The sequence below is a fragment of the Lemur catta genome, chromosome 1 (assembly GCF_020740605.2).
Source record: "Lemur catta isolate mLemCat1 chromosome 1, mLemCat1.pri, whole genome shotgun sequence".
NCBI classification, from domain to species: domain Eukaryota; kingdom Metazoa; phylum Chordata; class Mammalia; order Primates; family Lemuridae; genus Lemur; species Lemur catta.
The window spans coordinates 10,842,318-10,855,926 of record NC_059128.1 but is presented as its reverse complement, the minus strand read 5'-3'; the positions used below and the strand labels follow the sequence as shown (position 1 = coordinate 10,855,926).

Below are 13,609 nucleotides of genomic sequence, written 5' to 3'. Positions count from 1 at the left end.
GACACAAAGCAGGACTTCCACTGCCCCTGAGCAGCCTGGGTTCTGGCTCACCTGCGGCTTCCTGCCCGAGGAGGGAGCAGCATGTTTTTGTTAGTATCATCACTTAGCCTAACAGACCAGGTTAAGGGAGGCCAGTCGGTCCACAGACAAGTCCACTGCCAAGGAAATCTTGGCAGGCCGTTCTAGGTCACAGGAGACGGACAGACCCTGGAGTCAGCCTGGCCTAGCTCCAGGGGGCCTCCTGAAGACCTGGGCCTGAGGCCCGCTGTTGTCCCTCTCCAAGGAGGCACCGGCCTCAGAGCCTGGTTCTGAGAAGTAAATGGGGTAACGTCCTAAAGCAGTGGTCTTTAAACCAAACCCCCCAGGATAAATGTTTAGAACTATGTACCTATTTGCAGTTTTAAGTTGACATCTAAAATTTCTCATTGTACGTTTAAATACTTGTAGAGGATGTAATTTCCAACATACTGTAAATATTAACATTTTAAAATAAAACTGTTACTATTTCTCTTTTAAATGGCTCCAATGGAATCCAAATATCATAGCGATTTGAGGTTCACCATCATCCATTTTAAAATTACATGATCAAGTCCTTCATTAACAGTTGGAAATTTAACAATGTTCCTTTTTCCTCCTCACACTCCATTTTCCAATCCACTTTCCTCAGAGAAGTTTATACTATCACAGTGTATTTTATGTTTGAAAGCCTTTTATTGATTATCCTATTATACTGCTGGGTCAAAAAATATATATAAATGTTCTTTTTATTTATTTCATGTAATCATAAAGCTGTGTCAAAAATTTTCTCCTGGATTGAATTATTATTACAATTACTATTAGTACAAAATTGATCAACATGGCAGAAACATATTACAAAATCATATAATATGCACAAAAATAAACCATACTAGAAATACATCTCTGAAGAGATGAATGGAAATTTTTTTCATTACCTCATTTATCCACAGATGAATATTGCCTATTGCTAGAATAAGACAGGGTTTATCAATTCTATCTCCATTTTTCAATTTTCATAGATACAAGTACTGAAACCACTTATTCAAGAAAAAGATGGAAGAGATTTGCCATAGCAAATTCTTCAGATTCCTTTCAAATTATATGCAAGAATTACAGTAATCTGCTACCAAAAATCATTCTTAAGGTGCTATCAGCTGACAACTTGATCAAGTCCTCCTTCAACTGCGCTGCGATCAAGGAACTGCAAATATTAATACCTCCACGGCCCCACAATGACAATGACTGGCCACTTTCCCTGATGACTGGGGGTTTTGAAGACCCGTGGGCTTCCCCGCCATGGGTCAAGGTCTGCCTGTGGATAGCCAGTGTACTGTTCTGCAGACAGCAGCTTCCTGGAGTGCCAGGCCTGGTGCCAACTACTTTGCCCGAATTAACTCGGTCCTCACAAGGATGCCAGGAACAGGCACCATGACTATCCCCACTTTACAGATGGGCAGACTGACACAGAGTGGTTTAGCAACAAGCCGGGTCACGCAGCCAGGAACTTGAACCGAGACGGTCTTGCCCCTCACCAGTGTGTGCCCTGCTGGTGCACAGAGGAGAGGAAGGAGGATGTGCAAGGGACGCCTGGGGCAACAGGGAAGGACAGTTCACAAGGAGGGTACAGCAGCTGTGTGAACAGGCCCAGGAAGAAGCAGAAGAGCTGCAAAATTCATTTTCTTAACTCTGCTCCCACCCCCACCTCTGAAGGTCACACACAAACGTTACTTTAAACGGCACAATGCCTAGTACACCGTTGACCCCAATACATGTTAAGCACTGACCTTGTTACTGTTGCCATTAAATAGCTGGATGAGAAATAACTCCCCTGATGGGGACAAACACTGGGACAAACACCCCAGGATCTCACCAGCCGGTCTCTAGTCTTGAGTCTTGACCCTCTGCCCCAGCAACCTTTGTTAGATGGTAGCCAAAGCAAGAAAGCATTTAGTAAATAGAGCAGCCTAGTAAGTAGAGGAGACCTAGTTAGCAAAACAAACACGGGCTTTTCAGACAAAAATGGACGCCCAACCCTCCCACTCACCCGCTGAATTCCCTAAGAGAAGTCACAACACTGAGCCTCCGTGTCCTCACTGTTGAAGGGGGCACACCACCACCCACAGTGCTGGGGTGACCGTGAGAGTGGGACAACGCCCATCAGAGGACCTGACACAGGAAACACCACGTGGTACGAGTGGCAAGGTGATGCTCACACCCTTCAACCACCCGCTGCTGCACCCAGCAACTGGGAAAGGCCCCCTCCAGCCCCCACAGCCCCACGGCCTGGGGGTCAGGCACACAGAAGCACTGCTGGTTTTGAAAAAGCAGCCAACGGGCTTGGCTTCCAATTTTTGCACAGAGCCTGTCTCCATGTCTTAAAATTTTACGTTCTTCAAAATGTAAAAGTTCTCAGAGATGCCAGGAGTTTACGATCAGAGAGGTAGATTTTATTTTTAGATGCTGGAGTGGAAAGCGTCCAGTTTGGCTTCACTCTGGTCCCCAGCCACCATTTCCTGCCCTAAGTCACCATCAAAATGAACAGCAGACACATCTACAAAGATTTCACTTGGGAACGATTGTATGGGGCGGGGGGCGGGGACCAGCTAGAAAGATTTCACAACCCTTCTGCCCAGGACATTCTGACACAATGGCTCCAGTCTCCTGTTCCACCCACAGACTAAGTGGATTAAAGATTTCAGGCCAAATCTTCCCAGGAAACCATGTAAACCAAACCCACCGACCCCTGCTTGTCTCCCACATCCTCTCTTCTAGTGTGGTGGGGGTGACGTCCCACTGTGTTACAGGTGTGAACAGATTAGGTATTGGGTGGGGGAAGACACCTTTCTTTCCTCTTCAAGCAGTGTGCTTGTTGGGGAACACGTGAACTCACTGCCTCTACAAATGGCTCCCAAAAGCAAGTCCCTGGTGGACCCTCACAAACGGATGTATAGAATCACATGGCAGCCCCAGGACCTTCCCGCACACAACACTACAGTTCCAACTACCAGCCAAGGGCTTACCGAGGGTAAAGCGGCATCAGCAAAGGACCTGTGGGTTTCCAAGCCAGGCATCAGAAAGGGCCAAGAGGCAAATATAAGCCACTGTCTCCTGGAGCAGGAACGGTCTAAGACAAGAGATCATCTGATCCCATGATGAGACACACGGCCGCACCTGCTCTGCCCACGCCTGTACCCTTGGCAGGCATTAGCGATCAAACCCTGTCCTCACCCACTCACAGATTTAAAATCCTCTAGGCAGCCACGGCCAATTAATCAGACATGGTCCCTGAAAGCACAGCCCTAAGCCACTCCTGAATTCCAGCTTTCCCATCTGATGGATGGGGAAACAGGCCCACAGAGAACTGCAGTGCAGATCACACAGCGCCGCAGAGCCTGGATGAACCTGGATCAGAGGCTTTCAGAAATTACCTCCCTACCCCAAAACAAACCTCAGCCTCCTGGTGACAAGCTCAACTCACAAACTACCAGGAGAGAGGTCAGGAGGAAGAATTCAGCAACCCTCACCAGAGCTGCTGGACAGAGGTGCTCAGCCCACCCTGCCAACCACCCCCACCGCTCTGGTCCCAGGAGCAGGGGAGGCTCTTGGGGCCTCCGCCAGCACCTTTGGGCCTGGGATGCCGAACCTGCAGGAACGGGGAGGCCACTCTCCTGTGGCTGCTGACGAGAGCCCTCCTGTCTGGGGGAGGACTGGAGCTGAGGTTAACAAAGACGAGCTCTGAGAGCTCCCTACAGGCTTTTTGGAACCTCCTACAAGTACTCTGGCAGTGCCTCATACATCCTGATCTAGTCCCTAGCCTGGTTACTCTCTGCAGCTACTGGCAGGTGGGGCCTGCAGGGCAAGGAGAAGGAACGCCAGCGCAGCTGCATGGAGCGGCAGAGTCACCCTCAACAGAGAGGGCGAGGGTATCAGGGAACTCAGCCAGGCCACCATTGGGTCTTACTGAGTACCCGTTAGATGCCAGGGACAGCTTTAGTGCAAATGTCACAGTTGCCCTTCACATAGGGTCTGCATGTATTTTCATATTTCCTTCTTCTTCCTCCACCCTCCCTCCCTCCTTCCATCCTTCCTTCTTTTGCCCTCCCTCCCTCCATCTTTCCTTCTCCCTCCCTCTCTCCTCCCTCCCTCTCTCCCTCCATGTGTTCACCCTTCCCCAGCTAATGAGCACTTTACCCACATCCACCCGGGGTGAAGAAACACAGGGGACAGGACAACAGGACGTCTGGCTGGGTGGCTACTGTGCCCTCGGCCTCCCCAGCCCCACCTCACCTGAGCACTGCCGTGCACGCCCTCGGACTCCCAAGCTAACCCTCCCCGCTGTCAGCCCCTTCCACCAACAAAGCCACAGCAACTCTCCAAATCTAAGCAACCACCACCCTGAGTCTGTGCCCAGCCAGCAGAAATCACATCAGATCCACAGGGGGAGAGTTAAAAACAAGACAAACATGAAGAAGGGGCCAAGCACCCAGGTGCTTGAGGAGAGGGGAAGGGTGGGCACTAACAGCCCCTCTACTTGAAAAACGTGAGGGCGTGGTCTGTACTCACCTGCACAACTTCTATCCCTCGCTTCCTGCGGAGAAAAACAGAGAAAATACACATTACTCCAGCAGGCAGAACACATCCTTCCTGAAGGCTGGCTGCAGCCAGCTGAGGGGGCCTGTGAGGACGCTTCAGGATGGGAGCAGCAGCTGCACCTCATGCCAGCCCCAGAATAGTTTTCAAGGGGAAGGTTTGTGAGCTCCTAGTCACCCCTCAAAACCACCTCTCGGCTGAAGGAGAGGGTTGGCTCCCCAGAGGGACTTGGCTGGAGTCCTACGGAGACCCCATGGTGGGCTGTCAGCTGTCTCCCTCCAATCCTGGGGCCTCCATGGGCACAGCTCCAGCCTGGACTGCCCCAGGACCCACCACCACCACCGAATCACTGCTGTCCCTGCTAGGCTCACCCCGGCTGCTCCACGCCCTCCTCCCACAGCATGTCTAAAGCCTCAGCCTGGCTCCGCCTGGCCCCAGACCCTGACTCACCCCCCCTGATTTTAAGAGCCTCATGGCTTGGGTCTGGGTCTGCCTGGGGCTCACAAAGGCTCCCTGCTCACTCACCCACCCTTCTCTCCTGTGCAAGCCCGGCAAGTACCATCTGTGCAGTTCCGGCACACAGGGCTGTCTGCTGCCTCGGTGCACACAACCCACCCCAGCCTTTAGAACTTGGCCCAGGCAGACGCTGTCCCAAGAGGCTTTCCCTGATCTACCATACCCTCCCCACCCACACCCGCACCCGCACCACTCCTGAAGAACTCGGGGCCACCACGCTCCCAGCCCTTCATCCCACAGTATTGATCACCATCACCCAGGGACAGGACGAATGCTGGCGCAGGGCCACTGGGATCTGTAGGGACAAAGGTGCTAGAGACGGCATGCCATGTGCATTTTGCTGGAGAGAAAGGCAGGGCCTCCAGCAGATGCCCAGGGAAGGCTGTGACCAGGCAAGGCCAGGCATCCGTAGTTTACTCACCCAGGCTCCTTGGAGCAGGGACTGTGCCAAATTTTCAAACTGTGTGTGCCCGTGCCTAGCCATGGCCCACCTGGCACACAGACACTCACAGACAGCTGCTGGTAAGTGAAGGCACAGATATGCAAGAACTCGGTTCCTGAGCTCTGCACTCGCAGGGCACAACACATGCAACAGCCGTAGTCTAGGCCCTCGAGGGGCTCACAGTTCAAGGAGGAGACAGGCACAAAGCCCACGGGAAGCTCTGGGCAACCATGAGCAACCTCACACCACACAGCACAGCTGATGTGACACCTACCAATTCCTACAGCTGCTTGTCAGATCATTCAGCAAGTGCTTCCTGAGCACCTTCTGAGAGCCAGGCAATGAGCGGAACCTCACACAGGAGTCACACAAAAGGCCAACAAGAGCGGACCAGGTCCCTCTGTGGGGAGCACCCAGCTGGCCTTCCCTCCAAGCACCACCCCCACCTCCACAGAACCCTGCGCCCCATGGAACCCAGTTTGAGAACCACCGTAGTTGATGGTTTCAGCGCCCTCACCGTCACTTGGCTCCTCTGCTGTTCCCGCAGGAATGGCAGCCAATATCCATCCGCTTTCATGATTTCATAAGGGATGGGCTAGACACACAACAGCATAGCCCTGGGCCACCAAAGCCCACAACAAGGGGACAAACAGCGTCATGAGGAACCTGGGCTGCACCAGTGGCCTGAGCACCTGTGGACACCTCAGAGCCCCGGCCTCCCTGCAGGGGTGAGAAAACCGCAGCGAGCATCCCTGTGGGGAACCCACCCCAGGCCAGCCTCAGCTCCAGCACGTTTCCTCCCCTGTCCCCAAACGACAGAGGATGTGGACCGCACAGTGAGAAAGGGAGGGGACAGAGGTGCATAAGTGACCCACAGCAGCTGGAGCAGGCTTCCACCGGGCTCTGGACTGTGGCCTCAGTTTCCTTCTGAGTTAGCCCTGCTGGCATCCAGATTATCCCAGTGTGTGGCTCTCATCTCTTTACGAAGCCATCTGCAGTCACTTCCAATCAGTCCACGTTTTACGTCATCCCAGACAACTCTCCCTCCTCCAGTCCTAAATTTTAAAAAAGTCTCTGACTTTGAAAACAGATGGAATACATAAAATAAGAAAGCAACAAAAAAGTAACCTAGAGAAAAGATTGGCTGAAATCCTAAGTGGGGTTGAGCTACCAGGAGCCACCACGGCTCCCCTGCAGCTCAGGCACCAAGAACAGGATACATTGTGACTCTGGCAGAAAAGTGGGGACTCGGCTCCACTTTCAGTCCCCATCAGGCCACACACTTACAGCAGCCACCCTCGGCGGTGCCCACTGCCCACTGATGACTTCTGCGCCCCGCAGGCGGAGGCCCAGGGGACTCGGACTCGGGAAGTGTGGGACCTGGCCAGGAGCCAACACATCTACCACCAGGGGGACCACGGCTGGCTAGGGCAGCACCAAGAAGGGTCTCCAGCCTCCAGGGCCTCTCTGTGATGGGGAACCAGGTGGAAAACCACATTCCCTCCAGTGAAGGAATCCCGTGCACACTGCCACAACCTCTCAGGAAAACAAACTAACCTTCCAGGGCTCGTTTCGAACATGGGGAACTTCTGCAGAACAAAGCTACCAACAACCCTGACGCTCTAAGGAGCAGGTTGCTGAAATCCTGCCTTAACCAGAAAGTTCAGAAATTGAAGTATGAAACTCAAGGGGAAGAGGGAGAAGGAGGGACATGAGGGCCCGGGGGAAGAAAAGAAACCAGAGAACTGGCTGTGGAGGGATTAATTGTTCCTCCTGAAAACAACTCTACAATCCCACCCAATCACCCTGCAGATACACTCAAATGTGCAAAATGTTTCAGGCTCTGGGTTAACTGCCTGTCTGCCATAGCAAAACACCAGCAGCAAACTAAACTCCCCCAAGAGCAGCCACTAACAACCTGTCCACAATCAAAGGAATACTACACCGCAGTTAAAAAAAAACCCAAGGAAGCTCTCCACATGCCCGTAAGGAATAGTCTCCAAGGCACTGCTATGTGAAAAATGTAAGATGCAAAACCCTGTGTGCTGTACCTAATTATTTGTGTTAAGAACATCTAGGACAAGAATGTGTGCTTGTGCATACACAGAATGAACGTGAAAGTGCTACAAGACAAGGATCACAACATGGCCTCCGGGCAAGGGGGGGGGGAGATTTCCATTTCACTGTGTCCCCTTCACACCTCCTTGAATTTTGTGTCACATGCCAATAACATATTCTCAAAAACTATTTTAAAAATCATTTTTTAAATAGATGTCAGATAAAGGCATGAATTAACTAACGGATGAAGCAAGGCAGAGGTGAGCTCAGGATTCATCAAGTTGAAATTACACCCCTTGCAGGGCCTGGGAGCGCAGCACCGGGGCACTCTGCACAGATTCCAAGCCCACATAGACACTCGGGGACCTGGAGGTACCAAAGGGCACACGCGGCAGAGCTAACTGCGGCTGCGAGGCTGAGTGACACCAGGTAGGTGCTGTGGTTTTTCCTTTATACTTCCCTGTGTTTTCTATGTTTTCTGCAATGAGCATATGTACAGCAGGTCCTTGAATGATGTCTTTTCATTCAACGTTGTTTTATTATAATGTTGATGGGGGGGGATCGATTCCCAGCTGGGGCCGCTGTCAGTGTAGAGCTGCACTCCCCATGACTTTATGGGTTTTATCCGGGTTTTTTTGCTTCCACAACCAAAGATATCAGATTAACTAGCGTGACCAAATGGATGTTTTTGGGACTACATATATGCCATAGGAACTTTTTTTTTTCAGCCTATCCTTCTGCAGAAAGAACTTAATTCTTGTTTCTATGCTAAAATTGGTTTCATTTTAAGTCGTTTCCCTTAAAATCAGTTTCCAAGAACCTATGGACAACATTGAGTGAAGACTTAGATTACTTCCAAAACTATAAAGAAAGTAATAGTAAGGGTTAAAATTAATAATGAAAGTATTTTTTTAAAAAAACCTACACCTGGAGACAATTTTCATAAGCTCTATACCTCATTTTCTTGGTAAGCATTGACTGCATTAGTAAGTTTTGGGTAAAGGTCTACCCCACAGCCGGGCGCAGTGGCTCACGCCTATAATCTTGGCACTCTGGGAGGCCGAGGTGGGTGGATTGTTTGAGCTCAGGAGTTTGAGACCAGCCTGAGCAAGAATGAGACCCCGTCTCTACTAAAAATAGAAAGAAATTATATGGACAACTAAAAATAGATACACAAAAAAATATTAGCCGGGCATGGTAGCACATGCCCGTAGTCCCAGCTACTCGGGAGGCTGAGGCAGGAGGATCGCTTGAGCCCAGGAGTTTGAGGTTGCAGTGAGCTAGGCTGACATCATGGCACTCTAGCCTTGGGCAACAGAGTGAGACTCTGTCTCAAAAAAAAAAAAAAAAAAAAAGGTCTACCCCCACAACTCATAAATACAAATTTGCTTTTCCAAATGCCCATGAAGAGAGGATCCGCTTTGGAAAACAACACCTCTCCCCAGAAGTCCAAGGGCAGTACATCCTTGGTGAATTTAAAATACTCACAAAAGACTGATCCTTTCAGGGAAGGAGGGGCAGCATCTGCCGTCTGACTGCCGTCTGATGGAGCAATGAGGGTAGCTGCAGATGTGAGGCGTGCCCCCTCCCCAAAGGGTGTCTGGGGAGGGGGGAGTGCAAGACCCCCTGTGGGGGTAGGCAGGGGCACTGAGAAGCAGGATAGACGGTGTAGGCTGGGGCACGTCCCAGAGGCCCAGATGTCACCTTGCAGCCTGGCCTTACCCCATGGGCCGGTGGGTCTCAAATGCCGGGGCAGATGACCTAAGAATCACCACTGGAGCTTAGCAAACATATACTAATTTGAGTTCTGCTCCTGAGGACTCTGATTCAGGAAGTCTGGGGCAGGGCCTGGGAGGGATGTGGGGTTTGCTGAGCTTCCAGGTGTTGCTCAGGAATAGAGCAGTCAGGTGTGGGAACAGCTGCTCATCCACCGGGAGCAACTCCCTGTGCTTGACCTTAAGGAACAGAAGCAGGATCCAACTTGCTGGGGGAGGCACGGGCTTAGGGGCAGCCCCTCCAGGTCTTCAGGGCAAAAGTAAAAGAGGCATGAAAACTAGAAATAGCTGTGATGCTCACCAGCCGGGGAAGCAGGCTGAGGCCCTGGACCAGGCCCCACAAAGGAGAGGACATCGCAGGAAGACAGTGACGTCTACTTTTCAACCATGGTGGTACCAGGAAGTAGTCAGAAGCCCAGGACTGAGCTTAGCAGGGTTCAGGGGGTTAGAAGAAAACCTGGGAGGCAGGTGGAAGTGGAAGAGGTAGGGTGATTCCCCAAGAGGAGAACATGGAACCAGATCCAACTGTACCTTGTACCTCTGTTTTCTCATCTGTCAAATGGGAGAATCCTAGAAGCCACCTCATAGGGCTTGGGGGGGAAGAAGAGCTCGGGCCAGCACAGCACCTGGCTCGCACCGGGAGGTGGGCTTGGTGACTTTGCTCTGCCCTGCTTTCCTGCCTTTCAGGAACTGCTCCTTCTCTACCCCTCAGGATTCTGAGGGGCTGCACCCCGACTCTGGGGTGGGCGTAACCCGCCACCTCACTGAGCTGCAGGATGGGAGTGGGGCCCAAGCCAGAACAGTCCTGCCCCTTTTCAGGATGGGTCCAGGGGGGCTGCCCACAATACAAACGGCACGGCCGGGAAACGTCGGGGACACTGTTGCTTCCATGTCACTAGAATCCAGATGAGCCAGTGGCCAAACCAGGAGAAAGGGTCAAGCAGGGGCTCCAGAAGGTTCTCCCGCTGGATCCCACCACACTAGTGCTTGTCCTCTCCAGACCTTCCGTGGCAGATTCTGCCAGAGCCGGTTTAAGCTGCGTTGCTGGCGCTAAACTGCAGGGGCTCCGTAAATGACAGCGGCTATCACTTCCCGAAGGCGACAAAAATTACCCTGGATGACCCAGCACTGAGGGAGGGGGACCACAAAGGAGTCCAATAAAGAGGATCAAAGGCACAAGTGGAAAAGAGCGACGTGGAGTTCAGACAGGCGTCCACACCACCACAAGGCCATGGAACTGAAGCACGGCCGCCGCTGTGGCATCAGGAAGGTCGATGCGAGACACTGGGATGACAGATTCCGACCCGCAGCAGGCCTGCCACATGGCAGAGCAGGACACACAGGCTCAGTCCACGCAAACCAGCGGCGGGCACGGGACGTGTTGCTCAGCCACCCCGGGTCTTACTTAGCTTTCACTTTAACAATGGGCCCAACCTGTCTAGCTCAAGACGACCTTCCAGGACAGGTGTGAGGACCCGAGGTCTGCAGCAAGTGGAGCACGTGAAGTGGTGAGTACGCCTGCGAGGAGGGTTATGCCAAGACGCCAAGGGCCCCTCTGGCCCACAGGAGAGAAAAGTCCAGTGACAGCTGGGAGAATTCCAGGTGCTCAGAGACAGCACGAAGTTGTTCTTAAAAGGGGCCCTCAGGTTCATCAAGAACTGCTTTCCTACGATACGCAAGGTCCCACTGTTCCCTGCCCAGGTGAAGCTGGGCACTGGCCACAGCAGAGCCACCACTGGCAAGGGCACCCGCAGGACTGCCCAGCTGCAGGGGAAGGCCGGGCCGGGCCTCCGAGGAACGGTTTCACAGCAGGAGAAACAGACCTGGACACACAGGCTCCCTCCAACACGGGCGAGGAGAAAGAAGCGGCACCTGTACCCAGAGCTAAAACTGCCTGGGATGGGAAGCGCGTAGTTATGCAAGCGGGAAGCCAGGCACATTCTCATCCAAGCAATCTGTAGCAGGGTTTGGTCACTACCAGATTTCAGGTACCCCAAGTAGGAAGGCCCTTTAGCACCTCCAGGTACCGGCACTGGGCAGCAGCTCTGAGTTACCTGCCCCTTCCCTGCCTGCAGAGGGCAGGGCCCACGGAGTACCCTGAGGCCCTCAATGTCTCCTGAGGACTTGGGGTTCCTGAATGGCACCTGGGCCTCCCCTCACCTGTGTGTGCAGAGGGCCACGCTGTTCCCATGCTTCAAATGCCACCCCAGCATCACCACCTGACCCCTCAGTCAGCTCCCCTGGAGAAGCCCTCCTTGGCTCCCACCCTCCTCAGAGCCCCCACAAGCCCGAGCTGGCCGAACCCAGCACTGAGCGCAGAGTGGGAGGCTGCCTGGCTCCGTGGCACTGACCCTGCGAGGCTAATGCTCGGTGCTGTCACCAATGCTGGCAATTCTCTTCCTAGACGCTAAATGCCACTAAGCTCTCCTTCCCGCAAGTGAGGCAGGGCCATGTGACTTGCTTCGGGCCGTGAAATGTGAACAGACTTGACCATGCTGACTTCCAGGAAGAAGCATTCCACTGCCAGCACCCAACTGACTCTCCGGCCAGTCCTCCCCACCTCAGCGTCGTGGGAGCACGCGAGGATGCCACTGACCACCAGAGCCAGCCAGACTGCTGCTGCCAGAAGAAACCCCAGCTGAGTGGCAACAAAGCCAGCCTGGGAACCAGAAAGAAATGACTTTTTTTTTTTTAGAGACACGATCTCGCTCTGTCACCCAGGCTGGAGTGTAGAAGTCATAGCTTACTGTAGCCTCCAACTCCTGAGCTCAAGCCATCTTCCCGACTCAGCCTCCCAAGTAGCTGGGACTACAGGCACGCGCCACCACACCCTGCTTAACAGCCAATTAAGAGGCCCTTTACGCAGCACTGGCTCTAAACTGGGGGCAATTTTGCATCTCTCCCCCTCACTCCTGGACATTTAGCAACGCCTGAAGACATTTTTGATCATCACAACTAGAGAACTGCTACCAACATCCAGTGAGTAAAGGCCCTAATGCACAGGCCGGCCCCCTAAAACAAAGAATTGTCCGGCCTAAGATGTCTACAATGCGGGGGCTAAGACCAGATACCGGAGCACAACACTGAGCCACCTCGGGGAAGACGACCGCCCCGGACAGTCGTCCAGATCCACAGCGGACTCTGCATGACCTGTGAATAAACCTTTGCTGTTTCCCACCTTGGGGTTGTTTGTCACTGCAGCCTATCCTGGCTGATAAATGCTCCTTCAGAAGTCAGGGCTAGTGCCCTGTGTCTTAGCACAATACCTGGCACCTGGGGGAGTGGAGCTGCAGCCTGCAAGGCGCTGGGGAAAGGCACTGGTCCTCCCTTTCAAAGCCTTCCAAGAGGGACCCCATTCTCCAAACACCAGGGCCTGACATAAGTCTGTGCCTTTGCACAGGCAAGTCCCTCTGCGACGTGCCCTTCCTTACCTGGCAAAGCCCTGCTCACACACCAAGAGCAGCTCAAACATCATGCAAGAGGCCCCTTCCTGCCCTTTGTGCTGGCAGAAATAATGGCTTACACTGACGACTGCTCTATGCTCGGTTTTGAGCTGTGAGCCCCCTGAGGCCAGAGACTGTCTTCTTTATTTCAGCATCCCTACCCCCCAACACACACCCCGCTCCCACACAGACCCCAAGCCCGGCAGGTGCTCTGCAAACACTTCCCGAGTGAGTGTTCCCAGCGCCCCGGGGCAGGCTCCAGGCTCCAGCCTGAGCCCCTGGCCTGCTCCACGGCATCCTGGTTCACTTGCTGATTGTTTTGCAGTTTGGATTTTCCTCCTATTAACAGTGCCAGAAACTGAAATGGCCCAACATAAAGACAGCATACGAACAGAATTTTAACGCCAGTACAAACATTTGAATTGTTTGGACAGCTCTAGAAGAGAACCAGATAAACTGGAAGCTGCCATATGTCTTCATGGGGGGTTGCGGGGGGGCATCTTTCCCTGGATCGGACAGTCACCAACCACCTAACTGAAGGCCCCCCCCAGTTCCGGGTGCCCCACCCAGGGAGGCAGGCAGGCGCGGGCCCTCCCTGCAGACTCAGCAGCCTGAGTCATCGTGTTCCCTCAGACCTAGAACAGCCCCACGGGGTCCCTGAAGCAGCTTTTCCTTGTGACCCCAGGATGGGAGTGAGAGGCAGGGTAAGAGGCAGAGCAATCCACGCAAATTCCGGAACCTTCCAGAGCCTCCTGGACCGGTCAGCA

At 53.1% G+C, this 13,609-nt stretch overlaps 1 protein-coding gene across 3 annotated transcripts in view; it reads right to left on the bottom strand.

The window, feature by feature from the left end:
- Positions 1–13,609, bottom strand: part of ITPK1 (inositol-tetrakisphosphate 1-kinase) — a 155,615-nt gene that overhangs the window by 115,139 nt on the left and 26,867 nt on the right. The window contains exon 2 of one of the 3 annotated variants that reach the window (XM_045561779.1): positions 4,582–4,606. The exons of 1 other annotated variant lie outside the window; for it this stretch is intronic. In XM_045561779.1, coding sequence (XP_045417735.1) covers positions 4,582–4,606 — 25 coding nt within the window. Of the gene's footprint in view, positions 1–3,038; positions 3,126–4,581; positions 4,607–13,609 lie in introns of those variants that run through there. One more of the 3 variants, XM_045561790.1, reaches the window with a different exon arrangement.